The sequence below is a fragment of the Opisthocomus hoazin genome, chromosome 3, assembly GCF_030867145.1.
Source record: "Opisthocomus hoazin isolate bOpiHoa1 chromosome 3, bOpiHoa1.hap1, whole genome shotgun sequence".
In the NCBI taxonomy this organism is placed as follows: Eukaryota; Metazoa; Chordata; class Aves; order Opisthocomiformes; family Opisthocomidae; genus Opisthocomus; species Opisthocomus hoazin.
The window spans coordinates 58828454-58855880 of record NC_134416.1 but is presented as its reverse complement, the minus strand read 5'-3'; the positions used below and the strand labels follow the sequence as shown (position 1 = coordinate 58855880).

The following is a 27427-nucleotide window of genomic DNA, read 5'->3' as shown; positions in this document are numbered from 1 at the left end:
ACCAAAAACTACTCTTGCGGAAAGATCCCAGCTACTTTACAAAAAACTTTCAACAGCATTGTCCATTTAAGACAATGTTTTTAGCAACATCTCTTACATTTAAATTCTTGAAACTGTTTGCTTCTTGAACTGATGAATCCAGAATTTTAAAGTCTTTAGTTAGGGACTCGGAGAGAATCTCACTGTTATTAACTGTTAAGCTGCTTTCAAAAGATTACTTGAAAGCTTCCAGGCCTTAAAAAGCCAAGATCTGATTTTTCAGTAAGATTATTTTCTAAGTAAGAAACTCAAATAAAACAATAGCTGACAGCAATGTTAGAACCAATCTCTGTACAACAAATCAGTCATTTTAGAAAAGGGTGAAAATAAAAATTGAATTATAAATGCCAAAGATTACTTAACTCACCCACTGCTATTCTTTGCTAAGAACATACATGGAGTTGATTTTGTTTCTTTTGTCTTGGTTTGTTTTTAAACTTTTTATAGGTTAGTCAAATAACTCCCGTCTGCAACAAGGAATAGCTATTACAAAAGATAACCACTCAACTCAAGGACGGATTTTTCTGTAATTTAATTTCTGCGACACTGATGCATCAAGCTTTTAACAAAAGCAACAGCATTTTTTTTTCCCCCAAGCAAAAATGACTCCTAGGCACACACTTCAAATGGCAAAGTACAAAAATGGAAATTTCATCAATTCTGTTCTAGTGCCAAGAATCAGTATTTCAAAAAAATCTGTACATGCATCTTCACAAATAATCTTTACATTCAATGTTTAACATACATGTACATATGCACACACAGGCAGAAAGCAGGCCAGATTCTGCACCCCATGACATCCTTTGCAACCTCACTGAAGCATGCAAATTGCAGCTTCTGTTTTTCTGTGCTCAGGAAGGGTTGGAATCACACCTTTAGAGTAACCATATGCACAGGTCATCTCTGAACTGTTTGCGTTTTATATCACAGTTATTTACACAGTGTGTGGCAATGGAAATGAATACAGCAGATACAAATCTAACACTAATGTGGCATTGTTCCTCAGCAACATGAACGGCACGTAAATGCTGACCCTAACATAGTACCGGCATATTACATGCACAAGTCACTTAAATACCCAGAAGAAGAGTTGCCCTAGCTTAACTTTAAACAAGAAGTAAAGACAGTTCACGCAGGTCAGCAATGAGTTAGGGATTTATCTCAATAAAGCAAGAGCTCTCACTGAAGTCTGGGCACTAGACTTCCAATATTAATGAGTTATAGGGCTAATATACATGAGTTCAGTTCTGTAATTCAGTACAGAGCATGGCTTCATCCTCACATGAGTATTTAGAAGAGATTTCATCATTGTTATATATCACCTAGGTACAAAAGATTTTTCTGCTCAGGGACCTTCAGTCTCATCTGCAGCAAAAAATGCTGGGGGGAAATGCAGCTGCGTACACCAAAGGTCCCTGGAACCCAATATAAACCTAGAATTTTTTAATTTTTAAAAAAGTTTAAAAACAGATCACCAATTCCTACCTGTCAAACTTGGTTTAGCTACAGTGCTGCGTAGAAGCAACACGCAACGTACGAAATATAAACTATTCTGCAGCCGGAGCAACAACGAAAGTCAAAAGTCCTGCTTCCCACCAGATCAAAGCACACTTCTCATGAACTGAAGACCAGATGTCTTCAATTTAACGTGCTTTTCAGTTGTACTAACATGACGTTAGGAACAAAACAAACGACAGAAAATCCGAGGTTACTCTTTGCAGTGAAGCACACAGAACTATTTCACAACCCAAATTTCCGTCTGAAATTACGGGTTTCTTCAACATATAAATAGGACAGGGGTGCAGGCAGAGGACTCGAGACGAGGAGAACCAGCTGCAGCCCGAGGACTCCCGGGAACAGAAGAACGCTGCTGGCGGGGCGCTTCGCTGGCCACGAACCCCGGCACCCCGCAGGCGCAGCCGCCCGAGGTGACCATCTGGGGGGGGCTGCAGAAAACCAGGGGCCGGGGGCTTCACCTGCGGCTCCACCGGCGTTTCACAGCCGCACCGCGGGGCAGCGCGAAAGGCGGGGAGCTCCGGGGTTAGCGGGGGCGAGCGAGGAGGCACCGGGGGGGTGAGGCGCCCGCCGGGGAGCACCGCAAGTTCTCCTTCCCCCGCCGCCGGGCCGAGGGGAGTGCGGCGGCCCCGGCCGGGGCAGCGGGAAACTTTCGGGAAGTCGGCGGCGGAGAACCGGCGGGGCGAGCCTGGGTCCCGCCCGCCGCTCCGGCCCTGCCCCGGGGCTGCCCAGCCCCGCCGGGCCCGCGCCCTTCCCCTCAGCGCCCTCCCCGCCGGGGCACCGGGGCGCAAGCCCAGCGGCATCCCGGCACCGCCGCCTCCGCACGCTGCTTCCTCCCCTGGCTCCGAAGTGTCAGCCCGGCCAGACGGACGGGGAGGAAAAAAAAGAAGAACACAGAAAAAGAAAAACAAAAAAAACCCCAAACCAAAACCCAACCAACTCCGAAACAGCGGCGCTTCCCCCCCGCCCGCGGGCGCGCTGCCCGGCCCCGGGGCAGACGAGGCGGCTCCTTACCTGTGAACGTCTGCGCTCCCGCCGCCAGCAAAAGTCCGGCCAAAGTAACCAGGCAAGTTCCAACTTTCCCCATATTTCCACCCCTTCCTGCTCCGGATCCAGCAAAGTGCCAAAGTGTTTGCCAAAGTAGGAGGCGTCCCTCTCGCCCCCCTCCAGGCAGCGGGGAGGGGGGGACCCGGGCTCCCCCACTCGGTGCCCGGCCGGCTGCTTTCCCCTCCTCGCCCTCTCTTCGCGTTCAGGGAAAGAGGGGCGCGAAGTAGCCGGGGCCCGCCTGCCTTCCTCCGGCCGCGCCGCTGCCCTTGCCCCGGGGGCCGCTCCGCCTCCCCCGTCGGACGCCCCACGCCTTCCGCGCCGCTCGCCTCCCCCGGTGCCCGGGAGGGGGGGGGGTGGCACCCTTAATCCCGGAGCCCCTCCGCCCGGCGCCGCCGCTGGTCCCGGCTCAGCTCGGCTCCCTCACTGACTCGCGGTCCCCCCCGGCAGGCTGAAGGGAGCGCGGAAAGTCACGCCCAGCCGCCGGCGCCGCCGCTCTCCCCCGCCAGGGGGCGAGGCGGCGCGGGCTCGGGGCGGCGGGGCGCCGCTGGCAGGACCGCGGCCGTCGCCGGCGGAGCCGGAGCGCTCGCGCCGCCGCCCCGCCCCCCCCCCACCGGCGGCTCCGCGCCTGGCGGGACCGTGTCGAAAGTTCGCGGGGCAGCGGGGGAGAGAAGGAGAAACCGCGGGGGGAAAAAAAGAAATAATGAAAAAACATCTCAACCCGGCGCCTCGCTAACTTCCGAGAGCCGCTGGGGCTGCCGTGCCTATCTGTCCCGCCGGGACGCGGCCCCCGGGCAGCGGCCTCGCTCTCCCCGCGGCACCGGGACAGGGAAGAATAAATATGAGAGAGGGGGGAAAGCGCTGGCCCTTCCTCACCGTTTTGTTTTGTGTTTTGGTTTTTTTACAGGCAATCTGGACTCTGTCGGCAGAGCTGGCTCGGAGACCGGTACGCGGTCTTCCGCGAACACCGCGAGCGTGCGAGCGCGGCCCTCGCCGCGGCAGGCCGGTGTGCGAGGCGGGAATTCAGGCGTAAACGAGTTTCTCCGGGCTGGCGACGAGCGGCACCGTGTTGTCAATAAACCGCTGCTCACCGGCGAGCCGCTGATCAGACTCCGGCGCCTTGCCCGGCCCTGGGTGACAGCCGGCCTTCGCCCCCCTGGGGTAAGGGGCCTCCGGGCCCCGCCGGTCCCCCCCGAGGCAGGGTCGCGGCTTTTACTCCGGTGCTGGAGGGAGGAGTGACGCCATGGGCCGGGGGCTAGGGGGTGAACGGCGGGAGCAGAATCACCCCGGGGTGGCGGCTGCCTTCCGCTGCTCGCCGTCTGCGGCTGCTGGCGTTTGTCTCTCCGCCGCGTAGGACACGCAGCTGCTTGGCGAGCTTTTCCGCTTTGGCTCCCGGCGTCCAAGGCGCTGGAAGGACGTGTTTATTGGTTTCAAACCAGTTCTTTCTAAACTAGACTTCTGGAAGTGGAAATATTTTTGTTGGCTGTCACTTTCAGTGAAAGCTTTCCTTTTATTTCAAGTGCGAGTGTGGCCAGATTTAATGCCTATTTATTCCCTGTGGGTCACAAATAAAACGGTAAAAACAAGAACCTAGATAATGCTGCAGTTAAGGATTTGAGCTGGGAAATGCAAATACGAGAGCTCAGGTTCTAGGTTCTCATTTTTTTTCCAGCACAGGTCCTCTGTCTGTGCTGCTCTTATCTGTAGTCAGCCGGCTTCACTCTGCTCTCAAGTCTTAACTCTACCCATCCCCCACACGGTAGTGCTACTTACATGTTAATGACTTGTGCATATTTTGTGTTATTTGTACACATAGTACATCATCGTCAAACTTAGGCGCGCAGCTGTATCATTTCCAGTGATCGCGCAACGATGCTGTTGTCAGGACACTGCTCTGTTATGTTTTTGCTAATGCATTTGATGTGACGCAATCTTCACGAAGGGACATGAACTTTTAGATGCGTGGGGGTAAGGCAGCTACCTCAAAAGTTAACGCGAGGGGGCAGAATAGCATTAATTGTTGTGTTTCCTGACGTCAGACTTCTTTTGAATTGTGAGAGTTGTCTTCGTTTATTATTTGCCTGGCACTTCCCGGTCTTCTCCCTGAAAAAAAACTTAACTTTATTCCCCAAAGCCTTGGTAACCTAGGTACGTTGCAATAAAAATTCTATTTTTTTATTTTACAATTTTTCCATGGTTGCGTAATTTATGCAAATTTTGTTCTTTAAAAGCTGCAGTCGTAGCTTCTAAAAATTAGAAACTATGGCTAGTCTTGAACGTGCTACATCTGTAACTACAGAACTGTTAAGGAAACCTCAAGAAGTCTCAAAAGTAATGTAAGTTACAGTAAATTTAACTTTAAAATGTGTCTTCTAGTAGATCTGTCACTAAAAACCAGTAAATGAACAGTTAAACCAGTGCTAGCAATGACTTCTCTCTAGGTGTCTCTTCACCGTGTCCAGACACACATAAAATTGTATCTCTGATGAGCCAATGTCAATCCTAACACAGTGTGGTCAAGTATCGTGTTCTCAGACATCCAACCGTAACTCTCAACCCCGTCTTTGCTGCAGTGAGTTGGAAACTCCATGCCTGTATCCACAGCTATCCAGTGTTATCTTAACGAAGATGAGATCGAAAGTCACTGACTTCTGTGGATTACAGCAGAGTATGTAAGAGTGTTTGGTCACAGTTAGAGTAAGAGTGAGGCTAACGTGCTTGACCTTCAAAGACATAACCATTCTGCTTTAATTACAGTAAATCTAAGAAACGGTTAAGCTCCGGGGAACAGCTAAACCAACAAGAACAATAGAAAACACAGGCCATGCATGGCTGATCGGGAATTGTTAGCTGTGTTTTGCTGAGTTTTCGTACTGGAGAGTGTATGAAAACAGTCCAGAAACGCTGCAAAAAGAACTAGAGCATCAAGAAAACACTAAACAAAAACCACAGGTTCTCTAGTGGTTTGATTCCAAGAACAACTTCAGGAGAGTTGATTAAGGGCTAGTCTGTGACTGGAAAGGGGGTTGGAAGCAACAGCAAAAAAAACCCAAAACAACTTTGCTGGTTGTTTCTATCAGACAAACAGATAGTTTGCATCTGTTCTTGAACTGGATCAGCTCAAAGAAATACCTGATGATAGTTCCCTACGTTCATGCACTTCAGCTCAGGAACACAGAAGATCACAAATCACTCCTGCTGAAAGGAGTTGAAGAATGAGACAGTGGAGTAGTAAGGTGTAGAATAAGGAGAAAAATTAATCTAGAAGTTCTCATAACTATTTTTGAGATTTTGATGTACATCAATAGGAAATGCACACAACCAGCCTTCATTGCAAAGTATAAATCCCACTGGGGGAAAATTAATCTAATGATAAATTATGGATAGTACACTGCTTATTACACAAATGTGGCTGGCTCTGCTGCCCTCTCACTGCTAATCATTCTCTTGCAGGTCCATGTTCAATATTCCAGATCTCTGAGCTACTTCTGACAAATAATTTTTGATAATTCCAAACTGACAGAGAACTGTGAGTATTACTGGTTAGAGGGGTCTGAGATCCAAATACTTACCATAATGTGCAAACAGAAGTACTTAACCAATGTGAAGGAAAATTTCTTAGGACAGGCATACATATATGCTTAACAATTACATATATATTGTGTTTATCTATTTCAGTGTTGCCTTTCCTTCAAGGTGCTAATGATATTCACAGTGCTATTCATTCTATGTTACTGGCATAAGAACAAGTAAACATAACTCAGATTCCATAAGACATTAAGGCCATCCTGCATAATCCGTAGCATGAAGTCACCCTTCCTATAATGATACGAAGCAGGAACACTCTCTTGCTCATGTTACAGCACAAATAGAAAAGCGAAGACTAGCATTCAAATACTGGAGGAAGGCCCAAACATCCTGCCTTTTTTTGACCCATGACAATGCTGATTAAGTGACCAAGAATGTGGGCTACAGGACTGTCAACTGACCTTTTGGATCAGTAGCAGATAACATCATTCTTACCGCTCAAAGCTACTTTTTGCACTATAAAGTAGCCAGACCAGAATGATTTTTCACTAGTCCATCTTGTTTTAAAGCTCAGACAGACAAATCTTCATGAGTCTTTCAATGACACTACTATTTAAATATGATGAAAAAGTAGTTTTCTTCACAGGACAGGCACATTTTCTTAGTCAAGTACAGCTAATTAGCAAAAGTAAGATGTGTTGTGTTAGTGGAAAGAAAGACAATGATTCCAATTCTCTGTTTTCATCAGTGCAGCTTCTCTGCTACAGTGACATTACAGAGCCAATCCTTCACCAGGAGGACCACTCAAGAAAAATCACATCTTCTCTGTAGATTGAGGGAGAACATGCCAAACATGAAAGGGCTGGGTTTTTTTCCATTTGTTACTCCTTAAATACAGACCAACATCTTCTCCTTTGCCAGTGTTCGCTTCTCTTTAGGCAGCTTTATCTTCTAACCCAGATTTTGGCTGATACTCTTCACATTTTCACTGCTGATTTTTTTTGTCAGAAGCTTCAAAAAGAAAAAAAGTGTGCTTAACTATGTGACAGGATTTACTGATTGCATTATACTCAATTATATTCTATTTCATAATGTTTAACATTACTATATCCATAGATGCTGTAAAGGTTTCATTTGTTACTGAAGAGCTATTTCAGTGATGAATTTAGCGTTCTTAATAAATTTTCTAGTGTTCATTCAAAAAGAGGTGCCCCATTTTGTTTTTTTTTTTGAGGACTACAGTGAGGACATAAGAGTGTCCTGAAAAGATCACGTCCACCCCATACCCCGTCTTTCCCTGCCTCCGAGGAACAGCAGAGGACTCCTTGGAATCTAAGGTCAATCTAAACCAGCTGCAAAAGTTGCTGCAAAAGTTACTGCATACGAAATGTTTCATCTTCAGTAGAGGCTCATCATCTTGTCTGCTTACTGCTGCTGAGGTTTGCTGGCACTGGAGTTGATCCCTGATCATTCATTTGGCACTGAGATGTGCTAATCGCAACTGTGGCTGCTGCCTACCAGGTATTTTCAGGTGTAATATGACTGCCTGCTTTATTTTTGGTACTGCTGATGATTTGTACAAGCAATGATAACCGATCCATTTTGTACAAAGGACACCTTACCTTATTCACTTCATCACTCTGAAGTTTGATGGTAAAAAAAGAACAAAGTCCTCTTTGTTTCCAACTGTTAAGAAACAACATTTGTGATGATAACTAAGGGAGTTCTACGTGGTCACTCCTGGCCGTGATATTAAACCATGGCTGGGATTTGAAAGAGAAAACACATCCAGATCATTGGAAAAAAAAATATTTTAAAAACTAGAGAAAAATTATCTTTAATCAGAAATTGTTGAAATAGAAGTGAGAAAAAGGTCTGAAGAATAGAAGGAAAACGGTGGGGGACCTTTGGGATCTGAATGTTAGGAGGGGAGCAAAGAGCAACAGATGGCACTGTACAGAGATGGTTACTGATAGTTCAAGTCCGAGAACAAATAGCTGCATTGTGGAAGAATATCTATTTCATAATCTCACACTTTGCTATAATGAAATGGGTAAGACAGAGTGTGGCCTAGGCAGGCAGAAGCTTGTAAACTCGAAAACAAATTAGCTCTATATGCAATGCTGTCTCTTCTGCTGGAAGCCAAGTTTTTCATTCCATGAGCAGTGTAGTCCCCTTCTACTCACACGTGATATGTATGGGCAAGGAAGAACATGTACCTCATACCAGGTTGTGTTTGGTGCATTTTGATGTCTGCGAGCCGAATCCTGTCTTGTCTTCTAATCATCAGCGTTTTATTAGGAATCTATTGTGTTTAACAATCTGCGAAGTCTTAAAACCATTGTGGCTTTTAACTCTACTCTTAGAAATATTTTACTGCTGTATAGTATATGTGAGAAGCAGACCTCTTCAAACTTGAACTTTCTATCAGGAAACAGAAAGGGTCAGCTGCTCCCTGAGGGATGGGGATCCAGGAGTTGCGTGCAGTAGCACCTCTCAGCAGGAGAGGGGCGAGGGTTCTGATCCACCAGCCCCAGCAAGGGGGGTGCTGGGGTACGGGCAGATGAGGGGGAAGTATAGCAAGATTCAGTCAAGGCTCTAGATCATCAGGCGAGTTCACGGTGATGAGGCTGGTCTGAGAAGAAGCCAGGAAGACAATCTACAGGTCAGAATTAGGATCGTGTTCAGTGATCACCAAGCAGGTCTACAGTGATAAGACAGGTCCAAGACCAAGCCCAGAACCCAGCCCACAGGTTGAGTCCTGGGTCAACAGGGTCTGTGACCAGACAGATGGAGACCAGGGTTCCTACCGCATAGCTCCAGCAGAGACCCCAGGGTGAGCTGAGGTGGGGCTCCTGGGACGACTGGGTGGGGGAGGGGGGAGGCCTCAGGTGAGACTGATCAGGACCCTTAAGTCTTGTGACTGCACCCAGAGCCATCTCATTTTCCACTTCTGCATCTTCAAATATATTACATAGCTTATAAAATTTCTTCTAGCTTCTTATACCTTGTAAAGAAAAGTACCTTCACTGTTCTTTACTACTTGTTCTTAGCTTCTCTGAAAATGCATATGTCATTATTGTGTCTCTGTCAACATTATCAGGAGGTACATACAGGAGACGAGAGCAAAATAGTTCAAATACCTAATACTGTTAAACAAACACCTACTTATGCCAACTAAGAGTGTATAACCTTCAGATTTTTGTATGGCTGAATAGGATTGGTCAGGAGCAGAAAGAAACAGAAACACAGGTTTGATCAAATGCAAATACTTGCAAATATTCATATATTCAGTCTTCAAAGTCTGCACAAATACGGACTGTAATATCATCTTTGTCACACGTTGCTTTGATCTTGTCATTCTTCTGGGTTAACATCCTTTTCTATTACAAATTTAGGCTTAATTTCATTGTCTTCAAAGTTCCGTACTGTTCTACCTTTCCCTACTCATCTGAACTTCAAGTTGCTGTTCTTTCTATTCAGTGTTTCTATAATCAGCCGTGTCAAGGAGTGAGACCAGAAGAATCAAAATTTAGGAGATAAGCACTGCAAAGTAAGCTAACTTCTCAGCCTTCCAAGACAGACTGATTGTTCCAAAATAAATTAACATTTACTACATAATAGAAGGAATGCACACTGAGTTATACCAGCAGAGATATAGCATTACATTTTTTTGCTAAAAATATTCTAGTCCATCCCGCTCCATAGAGAAACGCTTTTCCAGAGTGGGTTTCTCTGCAGGCTCCCATCAGGTGGAACATTGTCTTTAGCAGTAATCACTAGAAATACTTAACAAAAGTATATTTTTCAGATGTCTTCATATAAGGCAGAGGACTGAAGCAGACAGCTGGAATAGTAATGTCTGATACCATCAGTGCTAAGACTGACTGAGCACATCTGCGATAGCCCTTCAGATGGTGTCTCCAGTTAGGAGAACTTATTTCTGACATCTTGGGTTCATCCATCAAAAATGCACAGAAGCAAAAGCCAAATGGAAAGCCATATTCAATATAAGGTTAGTTTTCTTTCTGCCTGTAGATTTCTCTTGAGTTTGTTCACTTACGTATATTTTTCTTCAATAGTTCTGAATTAGCATCAGATAATAGTAGCCGTGACTTGGCATAAGATTAAGTTTTTCCAAAAGTTAATTTACAGCTAATCAGGAGTTTGTGAAACAGAAGTAGTGAAAAATGCAGCCTCTTTGTTTCTCTTCGTGGATCTTAAAAACAGTCATTGATGGATGAAATTAGAGTTCCTTCTGCCTCTTCATTAGTAACTCTTACTTAGCAATGTAGTATTCATGTTATCAACAGCCCCTACAGACAACTTCCCACTATTACTTTGATTGTATTGTCGTATGAGATGCATGAGATGTTATTAAATTGGATCCTATTGGAACATGAAGTTAAGATTTTTTTTCTACAGTTGTAGTTGAATGGAAGGAAGTGCACTTTATATCTTGTACTTGTCTTCAACAAAAAGAAATTGATTTTTTTTTCCCATGAAGTCTACTTTAACAACAATTTATGCTGTTGCAAAACACTGTGATACCATCTCATCAGAGGCAATTCTGAGCAGGCAGACACAGTAGTCAGTGATGCAGAATCCATCAAAGAGGCAGCATATGAGCGTAGATGTAAGTACAACCTCTCACACCACCACCACCTGTGCTGAGTGTAGGCTTTTATCTTAATGTGTTAAAAAGTTGTTGATAAGTAAATTATATGTTATAATGATGACAGCACTAAATTATGCAGTTTGTGTTAGTCATTTGTAGAATTTATTTCATATTTGTGTACTTGGAAATATTTGAAGATTTTTTGGAAAAATGGCAATAGTGGGTCAGGGGAGGCACTACAAAGTTGAAAGGTTCACATGTAAAATCTACTTCTCATTTAGTATTTTTTCTGTTTCTTTTTTTTAATATTTCTGCTTTTTTTAGAGAGGGGAGGAATATATTTCAATATACTTATGACTGAATTCTTGTTCATGTTCGCTTGTGCAGAATGATGAAGAGGCGTGAAAGTTAAATGTGCTTCATACCGTCATTTTTTCCTCTTGATTGCTTTCATACCAACAGCAGATGTCCAGTGAAGGGACACAAATATTTCCCTTTAGCAAGTCATTCCACTGAAAATAATGGGAGCTTATTTAAATAGTGTGGCCCTGAGGAGACAAAGGGGGGAGCGAGCACAGGAGAGAAGAGCAGAAACGTACTCAATCAAAGAATGACTTTATTTGCATTCAGTGAATTTTTTTAGCAAGTTACACATAATAAAATTAGTAGGAATTCAACTACGCATTAGTTTGTCAAAGGCATTGGGAATGATAACTTGAAATTTGTGGTGGCCATGAATGCTGTTGATTCTCCTGCTCTGTGCACTATTGTGCTAAAAAATCAATTATTTAATAATTGATTTTATAATAACTGTTAAATTATTTTATTAAGTCAAAATTAAGAATTATGATGGATACAAATGTGTGTGCTAAAACATAATGCTGAAATGGATTCCTCTCACAATTTTAAATAACCGTTCTGATGAGACAAGAATGATTACCAAAATAAAAGCATGATAAATAAAAGTCAGGAAGGCTTTGCAGATGTGGTGAATCATTACATATTACTTTGCTTTTCAAAATGAGTGCTGATCCTGCTGTTGCTTATTGTGCAGAACTTCGATTAAAGTTAATGGGAATTCTATGCACAGGAAAGCTGCAGTGTGGTAGATTTGGGTTTTTTACCCTCGCAGCAGTATTAATGGGAATTACAGGTGTGTCCTGGGGCAAAACTGCTACCCATATTAAAAAAAAAAGTCTAGCCACTTTTGAAGGGCTACATAGTATTATAGTTACAGCTCTCAAGAAGATGAATCTCTGTGGCAAACGAGACAATGCTGTTTTCTGCCTTCTCCCATGCAGTGATCAGATGCGAGCTGAGGAAAATTTTCTCTTATTGAGGAACTGACCAGTCATTGTCTGAAGCTATAAACTAAAGGTATATTGTTTCCAGAGAGACAGATGCTAAATCAGAGGCAATAAGTTGCCTTATTTTTATTACAGTACAAACAAAGAAATATATTAAAAAAATACTACTAAAAATCAAGCACCAGCAAGTTATAAAACACCTAGATTAAAACAGTTCTATAACTTCAGGGCTATGCCTCTGCCAAATTCAAAGGTTCAGATGCAAACAATAAATTGACAGAGCTCTTCAGAATATAAATGAATGAATTACATACAATAACCTTTGTGGTCACAAGCATTGCAGATATGAATTAAAAGTTTCCTGGATTAGAATTTCTCCCTTCTGAGCACCAAACACTTTGAAATAATACGTCATAACTCAAAGTAACTGTTTCTGTCTACCTCTTGTCTACAAAATCTCTGAAATGCCTCAAAACCAGGGATACACAGCTTCTGGAACAGACTAACTGGGGGAAAACTCAAAAAGAGGAATTAAAATATTTTTGCTTTTTCATTGTCATGCTAGTAGAAGAACAAGCCTGTGCCTGAAGTGTCTGCCTTAACACTTTCACCAGTAGTGCTGTTCCTATTTGATCAAATCCTGTTCCCAGTGAAATCAGTAGTAACAACGCAGCTTCATCAGCACTCATACTGCGTGCCAGGATGCTAAGCGCCATCCTAACCTTGTGACAGTTCCCCTTTGCCCATACTGATTTTGCTATGCAGCTGTGCAGAAATGAGGCAAAGGTGGAGATGAAAGGCCAGGCTGAGGCCTATTTGGTCTCTTCATACAAAGGAAAACACACAGGGCTTCTGAACCCTGTGAGTCCACCATCATGACTTATGGGAGCTACCACATTTTGGTGACTAAGAAGCTACTTGAAGCAGATGACCAGCGTGCTCTGGCTTAATAATGTCAGGATGAGAGGAAGCAGCAACAGGCTGCCCAGTTATGCACGTAAAAAGGCATGGCTCTGTCCTAAGCCCATTCTCCAAACCACAGACATCCACCAATGGATGATGGTGGCAATATTCATTTGAAACATCTTTGTGTCATAGTTCACTGTCAGATGACCATGATTTTTGTTGATTCCTTCCTTAGAGCACCTTTATTTTAGTCTCTCTGTCATATCTTTCTGCATTCCCTGTGTAGATTGTCTCTCCTACCCTACGAAAGCAGTACACCAAGCTGACTGTTGCCACAGTTCCAGGAAACATGCTGGTTAATGTGTAGGTCCCTGACTGGTACCCTGAAAAACTGTTCTATCTCCCATTCTGATAAACACTCATTAGTCCTGGATTTTTATTCGCATCAAGTTTGAAGAGGGGAAGAAAACCTCCCTGCTGACTAGTATCTGTTGTCTCCTGTCTGGGGAAGAAAACCTCCCTGCTGACTAGTATCTGTTGTCTCCTGTCTAGAGAAAAAGTGTTTTCTGACATGTCACTTGGAGAAAGTCACAGTGTGTGGCTTTTCATGTGCATTTTACATGCAGTAAGGCTTCTTTTAGGAGAGATGTTTCTCCTTTGGTCCCTTTTGAGTGTCTCCCAGGATAAACGTCCCTGGGACAGTAGCTTCTAGCATGAATGACACCAGTCCTCACCCTCTGGGTGCTTTACAACTCCATCTCATCCAGTTGGTTCCCAGCGGTTCTCCCTCTGAACTTGCTGCAGATGTGGAGGAAATCCCTGCAAAAATACAAAGCAAACACTGGGCACAAATCTGGAAATGCCTGTGTCATGGCAGATACTGCAGCATGCCTGGAAGACCTGTATGAGATGACCTTGTGTGGCAAGAGGGTGCTTGAGAAAAAACAGCCATAAATGTCCCATCCTGACTGACAGAAACGCATCATATCCAAAAAAAAGAAATCTCTAAGCTTTCTTATATAGGCATAGCTTTGAATTTTTACACACCAGCTTGAAAACACAAGGAAATAGCACTGAGGCTTTACACTGGCCTCCCCCTTGGTACAAAGAGGACTGAGGAAAAAGGATAGACAAGAGAACAGCAGTGGAGACTGCCTTGGACCACAGGTCTACACGTAAGGCTGACGGGGATCATCCTGGGCTTAAACGTGAGAGGTCATAAGGCAGACTCACAAGGCAAATGTCTGGTGACTCCAGACTGTTATTATATTCCTACTCTGAGCAGAAAACATATTTGTAAAAAGTGATTTCCAGCAATGGCCAGGGTCAAAGTGAAGGAGTGTGGATGCTAGCTAGTGTGATGGTTCAGCTCAGGACTGTTGGGCTCCCCTGTTAATAGCTCCTGTACCTTCTTATCTCTGCTTTGTCTTGTCTTGCTTCAGCCTCAGACTTGTGCAGCTGAATGTCTGAAGGTACCATGCAATAGTCTATTCTGGCTGTTCTGGAACTGGGAGTCACAGAAAGATATTTACTGGGTCTTTTTTTCCACCCTTCAGCAACATCCATGAGGGTTTGGAGAAGAGGTTCACCAAAAGAGTTCTTCTCTTATTCATTTCTGTCTGATGTAAAGCAAGTTATGGCTAAAGGTGTGCTCCTACCTAGTCTGACAAAGAATAGGTCCTCCGCCTGTCAGGACAGAGGCTGCTGGTAGCTCTGTGTAGTGATACAAGGACAGGTTGTGTAAGTCTTATGCTAAGGAGGATGTCTGGAGAGACTCGGATCAATGCAGAGTGGAAAGTATTCCAGCAGCTGCGGCAGAGTGGATTTGTGGTACCATGGATTATGGTTTCTATTAGCTGGAATGATCTGGAAGCTTTTTGCATTATTCTCTCACCAGTTTGGGGAATAATAGTCTGAAAATGGTTGTGAAGTCATTCAGCATGAATGGTCTGTGCTGTGCATTTGGCCTTAAGGCGGTCTCTGAAGATGCTTTACAAGTTAGCACAGTGGTAGATGTTAAAGATACGAAAAGGAGATAGCTGGTTTTATTCTTGTCTTTTTCTAGATCCAGTTTTGAACTTCATGTGTTTGGTTCAGTTAACAGTCACGAAGTGCACTGGTAAAATAATTATTTTGATTTAAAATTAAAACTGACAGAAATTGGGAAGGACTGACATTGTGAAGATGAATGACTTCTTAATCTAACTTCTATAGGAATGTCAATATTTTTGCTGACATTAAAAATAGTGATTGCACAAGAAGATAAAGTAAACAATGTTACAGTTTTGTAATGCTCATAATGCCTGCCACATGACTAAGTTAGAAAGCTGTCACTCTGCACATTGCAAAAAGGAAAGAAAGAACCAAGAATTACATATAACTCCTGCTGTCATAACTTAGCAGTATTTTTTCCCACTTAAGGTTACTTTCTGCAAAACTAATGCTTAAATCTTCAGTCACCCTAAGTTATATTTTGACCTTTACAAATACCACTTTGACATAAATGTGCTGCAGCTCCTTTAATCTGTTGCAGCTCACATGGGCACAGGACTTTCTTCACTAATAGCAGAACACCAGCTGTATTAGCTATAGCTGTCTTAGATAAATGTAAGTGAAAATGTCCCTCACATTCACTGAACATTTTAGGTTTTACTGAGAAGCAAACATTTCAGGGCTGCTCCTGATGCCCTTGAGAACATTTTTTCTCATTTTTCTTAATTCTTCACTGTGATTCAGTTTCTGTGAAGAGACTCTAGGAAAATTACAAAAAATGGGGGAAAGAAAGGAGGGGAAGGATAGCAAAGAAACAAAGAAAGGAAAGGTGCAGTTATGAAGCAAAACAGCATGTAACAGAAGCACTAATGAAGTGGGAAGGCAGGAAGGGGGAGAGGAATCAGATACCCAGAAAAAGGGGACCCAGAAGATGATGAAACAGTTGTGACTGACATAGAAGAGTGGAACTTACCAGTAGCTAACATGAAAAGGATATTTGGAATAAGAACAATCTGCTTATACTTCATGGTCCTTTCTGCCCAGCCCATTTGAAAAAAATTACTGCCAGACACAAATGAAAGACACAGAAAGTCCTGATTATGTATGTATATGTTATGTGATTGCTGATCTCAGTTGATGACATTTATCTTTATGAATTCACTGAGTTCTTTAGGTGGGAGAAATCAGAAAACATATCAGTGGCATTCTCTTGACTCTGCTTACAGTAAAATGAAATGTCAGTGTCATTGTAAAGATGAGCTTTCACGCGTAATATATGTGTAGTATTGGTTTTATGATGAATTACAGTCTATAAAATGCAAACTATTTTAAAGGCTTTAAGAAATTAATGTTGTGGGTATTACTCGTACACCAATAAAAGCATTTGCAGAAGACTGATCCAGTATTAAAAGAGAAGTTTTAATGCATAAATAGTTTTAGAATGCTGCAAATTGTGAGAAAAGGGTGTTCTTTCAGCTGTTGCAATGAAGTGAATTGTAAATTTATCAAATTAAGAGGTCTGCTTTGTACTATAGACTGAGGGCATTCTCTGAGTTTACGTTACGTCTACAAAGTATGTAATCCTCAATAGCTGACTTGCTGGAAAAAGACATTTAATGCTTCTCTGGGGAAAAAAAATGTACCAAGGACCATCAGTTCTGACCAACAACTTTAGTTAACACAGGACTCCTGGTTCACCCTCAAGGACCAGTTCTGGGCAGATTTAAGAATAATGGAGTAGTGTGAGTGGTGATAGTTTCATCATCGTTGAACAGAGAGAGGTCAGAGTGGGATTCAACTGTGTAGGAGAGAGTAGGACATTGTTGCATATGGAGAGCTCAGGGAGGAAACAAGAGACTGCTTAGCCTCAGTTGCTGACAAAAAAATAAAGCAGATTTAGAGAACAGATAAGTTTAGATTAGGAGAAAGTGTGCCAAAACACCAGTAGATGTTGAGGGTCTGGCAAGTTAAACTCAAAGGCATTTCTTTCCTGAACTTGAATTCCATGTTTCTCTGGCACACAGAATCTGAAGGATAGAAACTTGATCTGCAAACCACTCTGTCACAATACATGACAGAAGGGCTTGGGAATGTGCCGGTGCTGCAGTAAGGAAGGCTGGGGTACTACCACTTTTTTTTTAAAAAAAAAACAAAAAAAACGAGTGCTAGACTGCTAGACAAGAAATTTAAGTTCAGGAGTGTTGGTTTCAAACTAGAAACTTGAGAAACTGTGAGAGGACTCAAGGCAGAGGCACTTTGCCTGAAAGCATGTGAAAGTGAGCAAATTACTCTATTTGCAACAGTTTAATGGACAATGAGGTTAATTTGTAACTGAATAACTCACCCCGTGTTCCTGTGTACCTTGCTGCTGTGTATGTGCTTATGTGCAGCTACAGAAAACAAGCATATTTATATGGGAATAATTAAAACAGATACATGTATACATGACTTGCACAGACATTCTTGGCAAGATGATTTGCTCCAAAGATTATTTTCTGGCTGGTAGAATGCAAATCTGATTTCATGTAGACAAACCTTTCACTGCTTTTTAATAACAAATGTGTGTGCGACAATACTGTACATTAAGTACGTGGCTAAGATGTCACACATGCTAAGACAAAATCGTCAAAGCAAATGAGCATTTCAGAGATACAATGATAAGAATCATGTAATTAAATTCATTTCCATACCACTGATTTTATCAACCCATTTTCAACACTGTTCCTTCTAGCCATGTGCTTTGTTTCAATCCAAATCTACTCATTAAGGAACAGTGACTAACATTTGTTATAGACAATGCTGATGATCAGGTCCTGGGATTGTTGGGATAAGGTTTAATTCGTCTGAAGAAGTAGAAACATAGTAAGAAAGAAGAGAGGGAGAATCTGATATAAAATGGAGAAGCGCATGAACGCAGCTGGGTGAAGGACTGGGGGGCTGAGAAGACAGATGATCAAAAAGGATTTGGAAAAAAATTGAAGTAAGGGGAAATGAAAAAGACACAAACAAGGATGAAAAGGAAAGAAGGAAAAAGGGTAAGAAGGGGGAGAATGAAAAGGAGCCTGTTAATGGTAGCTGGAGATAAAAGGGGAGAAGGAGGATAAGGTGTAAAATGAGACAAAACTTAATTACGCATACTTTTCTTTAAATGGCAAGAGTCTGTTTCAGTTCGACTGGTGGAACAAGCGCGTTGCATATCGCAGCTAAAACATTTAGCAGCAGTGGCATACTGAAAAGAGAGCAGGGTTTTCAGAGAGGGGCTAGGCAGGATGCCATGTTGGGGATCGGGCTGCTAATGGAGCAGGAACTCACTCCAGTAGCACCACTCCTCCCCGGGACTAAGCTGACAGGATTTCACATACGCTCCTCTGCCAGTGTGGAAATGACACTTGTGGAACCGAGGGCTCCTTTACCCTTTCCGGAGAGTGGAGACATGCTTTGACTATTTTGCTTATCAGGCCCATGGGGCCAAGGTAGCTGGGCCACTTGAATAGTTGCTAAAGCTCTGGGTTCCTGTTTGATCATGGCACTCTGCCAAACTGTCTTGACTGCTACAGCCCTTCCTCCCCTGTCTCTGCCTCCAGCTGCACCCTTTGCTCTCTGCTGTGCTTTAGACAGCGTGGTTCCTTCCCCTCCTCCAAATCAGGTGTTAAGAGGGGAACCAAGGAGTCATTTCCAGTCAGAACCAGGCTGATTTTTGTAAGACTTAGTTATTATTGCACAGCATGTTTACATCATCAAAGGAGCAAGGCAAGAGTTGAGATTAAGCCTTTTGCTGTTTGGTATTTTTGGGATTGTGGTCTTGGTGTTTTATTTAATGTATTAACATACAAAGGGTTTGTAATGGCTATGCTTATAAAAACTTATATTGCAAGTTTGGGAAGTCCTGAAGATCACCGATGAAACCTTCAGCTCCATCCTTAGATGAACACATCTGTCTTTATACACTTGGTGGTATGCTGGCACTTGAAAGGAGCTTCATACATTCCTGTAGGAACAGATAGTCAGGGAGGGAATCACTGCCATGCTAGAGAGGACTGACCTCTCCAACTGAGGCCTTCTCTGGGAACAAACCTCAAAAGAGCCTCCGTGAGATGCACCTTCTTTTTGTCCCAAATATTCTCAGGGCAGAGACTAAAAATAGTTTATTTTCTCCTGTTGTGCTCTCTCAGAGACAAAACACCATTGTCAGAGGTGTTAAAAGGATTGCTCTAGAGTCATGATGACTCAGCATTGAACCACTCTTTGTGACAGGGATAATAAGATTTTACATTTTGAGGCCTGTTTTCCAGTTCAATCAACATCAACAGTTTTTGGATTTATTTTTCTTTTAATATCCCTGTTACTGTTACAGTACATTATTTTATTTTTTTTTTAGAGTATGTGGGGCATCTTGGTGTCTAGTGCTACCACATAGATAACATGCATAGGAATGTGCAATACAGTTCGTCTCTCCAGGTGTGTATAAATTACAATAGGACTAAGCCTGCTAAATAGCGAGGTCATGGCATGCCCTGGCCTCTTGGTCTCTCAGCGGCAAACCACGGTGTGATGTAACACCATTTCTGCCTACACAAGCTTCCCTTATTTGGAAAGGAAAAGTGCACAGAAGCCGGGTGGATGTTATGGCCCGGGCTCACATGACAGCACAGGATGATACAAATGCTCATGAGACTGGCAATTTAGATATAACCAGAAAGACCGATTTCCACCTCATCCTTTTGTCCAACAGGCCACTTTGTGTAAGGCTATATTAACTTTTTTTTAAGTCTATCAGGCTGTAGCTTTAAGCCTATATTAACTTTGCTTTTTTGTTAGCTTTCTTTCCCCCTTGCCCTGTCTTCTTGTTTGTCTCTTGCACTTCTTCACTTCTTGTATCTGTGATTCTGACTCCTCTAAGAAAAGGTTTCTGATAACATCCCACTATTTCCTAAATGAGCTCAACTCTGCTTGGCTTAGAACCCAAGTGTCAGCAGGCTGCTGCTGATATTTTTAAAACTTCAGATTCATCTCCCCTGAACCTCTTCTGAACACACTTGCAAGGTGGGAGTTTAAAAGATCGCCTAAGGCCTGATGCTAATGGGATGTTCTCATTCTGTTAGTACACACTGTGTACATTACTACCTGTTATGCAGCAAGCTCACCATGTTTTGGGACTAAAAGAAAATCACAGCAAAAAGACGGAAGCCACCTATTGTCCTGAACATTGAGAGATCTAGAATACTGTTTTTTTCTACACTTTTGTGGAGTTGTTGTCATTTACCCGAGTCTATATACCTAGCATTCTCTTACATAGGTATATAATTATAGCATCTGACTTGGAATACAACTCTTTTGATGTATATTTTGGAAAAATAACTATATCACTGCAGGTGGGGGAAAATCCAGTTTCACCACCAAAGAGCCAGGTTAAGTTCTTTCAGCTACTGGAAAAATAATTAGCAGCTGAATTTGTTCTTCGTGTTTTTCTGCTGCCTAGAGGAAAACTAATAAAAGAGTGATCATAGGATATATGCTGGCATATATGCTAGGGAAGCTGAGGAAGTGTGGGCTGGATGAGTGGTCGGTGAAGTGGATAGAGAACTGGCTGAATGGCAGAACTCAGAGGGTTGTCATCAGCGGCGCTGAGTCTAGTTGGAGGCTGGTGACAAGTGGTGTCCCTCAGGGGTCAGTACTGGGCCCAGTCTTGTTTAACTTCTTCATCAACAACCTGGATGAAGAGTTAGAATGTACCCTCAGCAAGTTTGCTGACGACACCAAACTGGGAGGTGTGGTACATACACCAGAAGGCTGTGCTGCCATTCAGCGTGACCTGGATAGGCTGGAAAGCTGGGCAGAGAGGAACCTGATGAGGTTCAACAAGGGCAAGTGCAGGGTCCTGCACCTGGGGAGGAACAACCTCATGCACCAGTACAGGCTTGGGGTGGACCTGCTGCAGAGCAGCTCTGCGGAGAGGGACCTGGGTGTCCTGGTGGACGACAGGTTAACCATGAGCCAGCAATGTGCCCTGGCTGCCAAGAAAGCCAATGGGATCCTGGGGTGCATCAAGAAGAGTGTGGCCAGCAGGACAAGGGAGGTTCTCCTTCCCCTCTACACTGCCCTGGTGAGGCCTCATCTGGAGTACTGTGTCCAGTTCTGGGCTCCCCAGTTCAAGAAGGATGAAGAGCTACTGGAGAGAGTCCAGCGGAGGGCTACAAGGATGGTGAGGGGACTGGAGCATCTCCACTACGAGGAGAGGTTGAGGGAACTGGGCTTGTTCAGCCTGAAGAAGAGAAGGCTGCGAGGGGACCTTATAAATGCCTACAAATATCTGAAGGGTGGGTGTCAGGAGGATGGGGCCAAGCTCTTTTCAGTGGTGCCCAGTGACAGGACAAGGGGCAATGGGCACAAACTGAGGCACAGGAAGTTCCGTCCAAACATGAGGAAGAACTTCTTCCCTCTGAGGGTGACGGAGCACTGGAACAGGCTGCCCAGGGAGGTAGTGGAGTCTCCTTCTCTGGAGATATTCAAGACCCGCCTGGACAAGATCCTGTGCAACCTGCTGTAGGTGACCCTGCTTCGGCAGGGGGGTTGGACTAGATGACCCACAGAGGTCCCTTCCAACCCCTACTATTCTGTGATTCTGTGATTCTGTGATTTGCCGGTTAGATGTCTGCATTTAAGAAAGTCTGCATCAAACGCTTTTATGGACATTATGGCTATTACGCCAGCCGGTTCTCTATTTCACTTTCTTTTAAAATAACATGAAGAAAAGACAAAGATGACACAGAATGTTAACTTGCTCTCAGAGCCAAGTCTAATCTTTGAATTTAAACACAACCTCTCAAGGGAATTCAGAGCAAGCTTTACACAGTCATCTAGAGAAACAATAAATTTGGTCCACAAAAAGGGAATCCTCACATCTGGAATTCCTGTATTTATCAGTATTTCACCTTTAGATTTTCTGTGGAGCAAGGACTGGAACCCAAATTCACTTTAGGCTAAAAAGATATCCTAACTGCTAGCCTATTAGATGATCCTTTTATTTTTCCTTTCTGGCTTTTTTTGGTTGTTTTGTTTCGTTTTCTTTTCTTTTTTTGTTGTAGTTGTTTTTTTGGGTTTGGGGTTTTTTTGCCTAATGAATATTTCAGTATTCCAGGCAAAATGAAACAATTTTACAGAGGGATTTAGGGAGTTTGCTTTTATTCTAGAAAATGTTGAAAGTAGACATTTCAACAATTTATTAATTTTCCCCAAAAATAATGTCTGTTCCATAAACAGAAAATTTTAAGTAAAAACTGTTTTGATGTTTGATTCTTTCCTAAAGGTTCCTTACTTGTAAAATCAGCATGGATACATTGTTGTATTTCTAAGATCGTAAACATGCATCGTTCTTCTTCAAGAAGCAGAGTAGAAAATTATTCTTTCTACTTCAGTCATTAAAATAATGTTCAGAATGACTCACACACTTCAAATTCAGATTTCTGGGGTTTTATACTTGTTTTATAGGAAGTGGAAAACAAGCTTTAATAGACATACGGAATGTGAGAAAAGAGTTCAGACCTGTCACTGAATCATTTTATGGTGAGAGATAATGGTGAAAGTGTTATATGGTAAAGAAATAAATCCCTGTTGTGGAAAGAAAGTGTAGGGTGTCTTGTTCCCCAAAATCTACAGGTGGCACTTACTGTAATTCCAAAGGTGTATACAGAGGAAAGCACTTCCAGTGATCTGTGTTTGCCACCATTCTGTGGTAAGTAAAGATGAAGCACTAAGTCATGGGCTATTCAGAGCCTGTGAGAGCTTGTCTGGAAGCTGATGTCACTAACATGTTTCAGGGAAGAATTAAGGCAACATCTGCATTCCCAGATATGGTAAAATAATTAGAAAGCTGTTTGGGGTTTATTCTGCTGCTTGTAAAACCATGCTGGGTCTTGAATGGAATAGAACATTGGAGAAATATGGATTTTTTTAATCTATCATCTGAGCTATTTTTGGCATAGAAGATGGAGTTACAATCTTTCGTTGTTCTCTTCCTAACATCTTAGGGTTACTGTAGCTGCTTGAGGCAGCTGCTAGCTTAGCTGGCTTCTGCCCCAGCCATCGTGGAAGGACTGGAAGCAAGGCAAGGCTGCTGTCACTCAAGAAGGTATGTGCAAAGGTTAGTCTGGGCCTCTGTGTATTAAGTAATAACAAGGAAATTGTTTCCCTTGAAATTATTAAGACTGATTCTGCACTCACTGTGATCCAATTTTCTCAAAAATGATGGGACTGGTGCAGAGGAGAAGAAAAAATGTGGAGCTATGTCTATTCAGAAGTTACTCTGAATGTTAGAAGATGTTTTGCATTCCCAAGTTCTTCAAATTCTCTTTGCAATATCAATAAAAGGCAACCTGTGATATACTTTTTCAATAGAATACTATTTGTAGTTAGACAAAAAGAAATGCTTCCGGTGAGTCATGAATGCCAGCTATCTGCTCAATAGGTGGACCACTTTGGCAGCTGGATGTGAATTAACTGGACTGCTTCATGTTTCTCTGCTGAGTCAGTTGTGAAGCATGCCAAATTTCAGTAACAGATAGCCAAATAATTAATCTGATTTTTCCATTCTTTTCATAATTGGGAAAAAAATCCTCCTCTCTGTGTAGTGCCAATCTGCTTAAAAAAATGGAAACAATGAAGTTAGGAGTTATTTAGTCATAATTGAAAAGTAACAATAAACAAAATAATTGCACAAAGCGATTGCTTTGCAAAATTGATGTAACTGTACACATTTAAAATTGTACACAACTTTTATATATTACATCATTTAGCAAGTTGTTTCATTTACTGCATCCAGCATCCTACCCAAGTCTTTCCTTGTTCCCAGATAAGCTTTCAAGAATAATAAATACCCCCTTCAGGGGATATGCTTTAAAGTAAATAACCACTGCCAAATACTTTATCACATGTGACCACTGGTCTCCATCCTTAATTACTAGCATTTCATTCTACGGCTCGTTTAACAGAAGTTAAGCCTAATGCCTGTTCTCTGTATATTCTCTTTTTCAAGAGCTTCTTTTCATCATATGTTCAGAGTTTGAACTAGACCGTCCCTTTTTTGTGAAGAAAAGCATTTCTGTGGAACTTTGCCTATGGGACCCTGTGGCAGAGAGAATCCTATTTAATTCTTGGCATATGATGTATAAAAGAAGTCCTTGTTTGATTCAGGTTCAATAAACAATAGTTGGTACTTATTTGCGTAGGGTAAGCTCTATGCTTAACTTCTGGATAGTTCAGGTTTTGCCTGCTGTTCAATATTTATTGCACCTTCTTATTTATTTCTTTAATTCATTTAGTGGAGCAATATCTGGATGCTGTTTTTCCAGGGACTGAAATCGAATGAATAGTCTGACTCCTTGTGGTTTCACTGAACTTTTTTCAATCTCATAACAATTTACTAGGGCATGACTGCCTGTAAGAACCAAGTAACCAAGAGTTTATTCAATTTTTTTAAATGGTTTGACTCTAAGAAAAAGGGAGGACAAAGCCCATGCATATTCACTAGGTTAATAGAAATCTACTTTATTTCACTAAGAATACTGAATAATCAAAAGATGATATTCTGCTCTCAGCAAACAGACACAATTCCTCTGACATAGTGGACTTGTGTAAGCAAATGTCTTCCAGCTTCTGGGGTTTATTAGGAAGGAAGTTTTAAATAAAACTGAGAACTTTAAACTGTATAACAAACCAGCTTTGATTACACAGAACTATGAGATCTGCTCTTTTACTTGCAGTTTATTCACTTTAAGTCAAATTCACCTCTGGAATCATGGAATAGAACATTAACAGGCATGATCCCAACTATTTTCATCACACTGATGGGTTTAGCTAGTGTTAGCAGCTCTTTAAAATCAACATAAGATGCTGAGAGCTGGACTCTACAGTGATCTGAGCACTACACATGGCTGAAGTTAGATACGGTTCCCAAGACAGATCTAGATAGGATCTGTAGCATCTAGGGAAGACTGACTGTCAGCTCATGTAGGCAGGAAATAAGATGAAAGAACAACATCTCCTCTGCCTAGGCTACTTGGGTGTTGCCTTGATGTAACTCAGACAGCACCAGTATTCAGGGAGACGATAACTGACCTCAGCTACTGCCCACCAGTACATGGCTACAGAACAGGAACAGCAGCATCAAGAGGTACCTGTAATGCTCGAGGCCTCTTGGGGCTACTCCTGTTCTACTACTGCTGATCCCTTGTTCAGTGGTCTGAATGTATGATGTAATGTGCAGAATTAAACATGTGTTCTGTTTGGGGCTGCAAAAGAGTTATTGACTACGAGTGAGTCATTAGATGCAGACCTGGACTCCCCAGCTGCCTGGGGGGTATACCTGTGTTGGTGTTTTGCACCTATTTAGCAGTCTACATGCAAGCTTCAATTTTCAGAAGTGCAAGGACTAAGCTGTCAAGATCGCAGTATTTTCATCTTTTAAAAGGACTAGACAGAATAGTTCTCTTTAATGTAGAAGTGGCAATGTAGCCCTCATTCTGAGTGGTTTGCACAGGGAACAGTGAGACTTGAAATGTTGCCCAGCCTCTGTGGTGGAGCTCAGTTTTCCCCACGAAGCAGCAAGATCTGTAATCAGATAGTCAAATGTTTTTGTCAGTCAAAACTAGCGTATTTCATTCAAAGTATACTATAAGATAAAGCTATTTGAAAACTGGTTACACTATAATAAGCATGCTTTATGTTCAAAGCAGAGAGAGCAGGGCTGCATTTCAATGAGCATTGAAGTTGGGTTAATGGATTGTTTCTCTGAATATAGATATTTCAAAAAATAAAGCAGCAGTTTTGTGACTTCTTTAAGGAAAACCATCTTGGCAATATATTTTTTTCATATAAATATAGAAGAAGGCAGTAGATGTGCAAAGGAATATATTAGAATTGAAGCAGTAGCATGTTTTAGTACCTACGGACATATGAATTAATTTTCTTTTCATTTGTTTGTTTCTCTTGCTATACCTTTCCTTAAGTAGCTTGAGGATATATCTGAAGTGGTTATTACATATTTCTTCATCTATTCTCACCAACAAATTCTATAGCAAATATAGGTTTCTACAGCTATAATGGTTAAATAGGTTCACTGGCTGTGCTCACAAAGAACTGAAACTAGTCCAGTATCTCTTTTCTTTATCACAACGTATGTGCTGCAGATACAATTTTCAGAAAAGAAATAATTAAAATATGCTTCCAAATAAAATATTAAAAACGTGTAAGAAATTGGATTAAAATGGCTGAAATATTCCACAGAATTGAAAAAAAGCTACGAATTGTGTTTTGTTTTGTTTTCTTAGACTGTAGGGAAGACATTATCCACAAAATCATAAGAAATAGAGCCAATATAACCTAGATTTATTCCTAAGAGAAGACTATGTTAGGAAATTACAAGATAATCAAATCTCCACTATAAACAAATAGGAACATTCTATGCACATTTTTCTAAAGAACCAAGGGGCAATATTGACAGCATAAGGTTTTACTGGGAAAATGAAAGCAAACCTCTAGAAGACTAGAAGAATTCAATGCTAACTGCTGTGAACAGTAAAAGTTTTCCTTAGAGAGAAAACACCGGTGAAAAATTATGATTAGCTGTTTCAAATGTAAGTTTCAAAAAATAAATGCAGAAAGCAAAAGGAAGTAGCATGGTAGTAGATGGTTTCTTGAGTGACTTATTGTCCGATTTTAAAACACTGACAGAAATTAGTAGAAAATTCATTTTCAGTATTGCCTACCTCTGTTGTTTATTGCTTATTTTTATAGCTGTTTCCTCTGCTTCCTTAAGTAGAGGAATTTACACCCTTCTAGCATGTACAGGTTTAGGTTTTCCCATTCCCATTATTCATTCTTTAGGCACTCTGAAAATCCAGCATTGTGGGCAGTCTCAGCATTGTATCAGGCACAAGCGCATGAGGTGTTATTTGAAGTAGGATCTGGAGCTTGGAGGGTGGACAGAACTAGTTTCTGTCCTGTCTGCAAAATAAATCTGTTTATACATTACAAATGGGTAACATAGGCATCGCAACCGTTGTCCGTTGGTCATGCAGGGAGTCACTGTCTGGCAACTTTGACTATTTATTAAGCAGCTTGAAGTGCACATTGCTCTGTTGAACTTCAGTGCCCACAGTAAAGCTGTAGGAAAAATATGGCCTTCCATTACTTCAAGGCTGCCCTCTCTCCCAGTGTGCCAGGACTGCAGTTCAGATATCGGCTTCCAGTGATGGAGTCCATACTCAGAATCTGCAACAGAGGAGAGAGTATTTATAGTCGATGACCCTGCTATTAATTGATCCGAGCACAAGTTCACCGACCTTCAGGCATACACAGATCTTGTCCACTTACTCTGACTTTTACCCTGTCGTGACTCTGGGATTCCTGGAGGCAAGATTTTGAGGAAAATTCCTTCCAGTTGATGTTTATTGACTTTTGCTGTGAAATATCATACAAACAG

General features: G+C 42.2%; 1 protein-coding gene across 11 annotated transcripts in view; it reads right to left on the bottom strand.

Annotated features, from left to right (window-relative positions):
• PTPRM (protein tyrosine phosphatase receptor type M) overlaps positions 1-3033 on the bottom strand; it is a 499856-nt gene extending 496823 nt beyond the window's left edge. For all 11 annotated transcript variants that reach the window (XM_075416445.1, XM_075416446.1, XM_075416448.1 and 8 more), the window contains exon 1: positions 2569-3033. In XM_075416445.1, the coding sequence (XP_075272560.1) occupies positions 2569-2641 (73 nt within the window). In that variant the 5' untranslated portion in view covers positions 2642-3033. The remainder of the gene's footprint in view (positions 1-2568) is intronic.
• Between the last annotated feature and the right edge of the window lie 24394 nt (positions 3034-27427).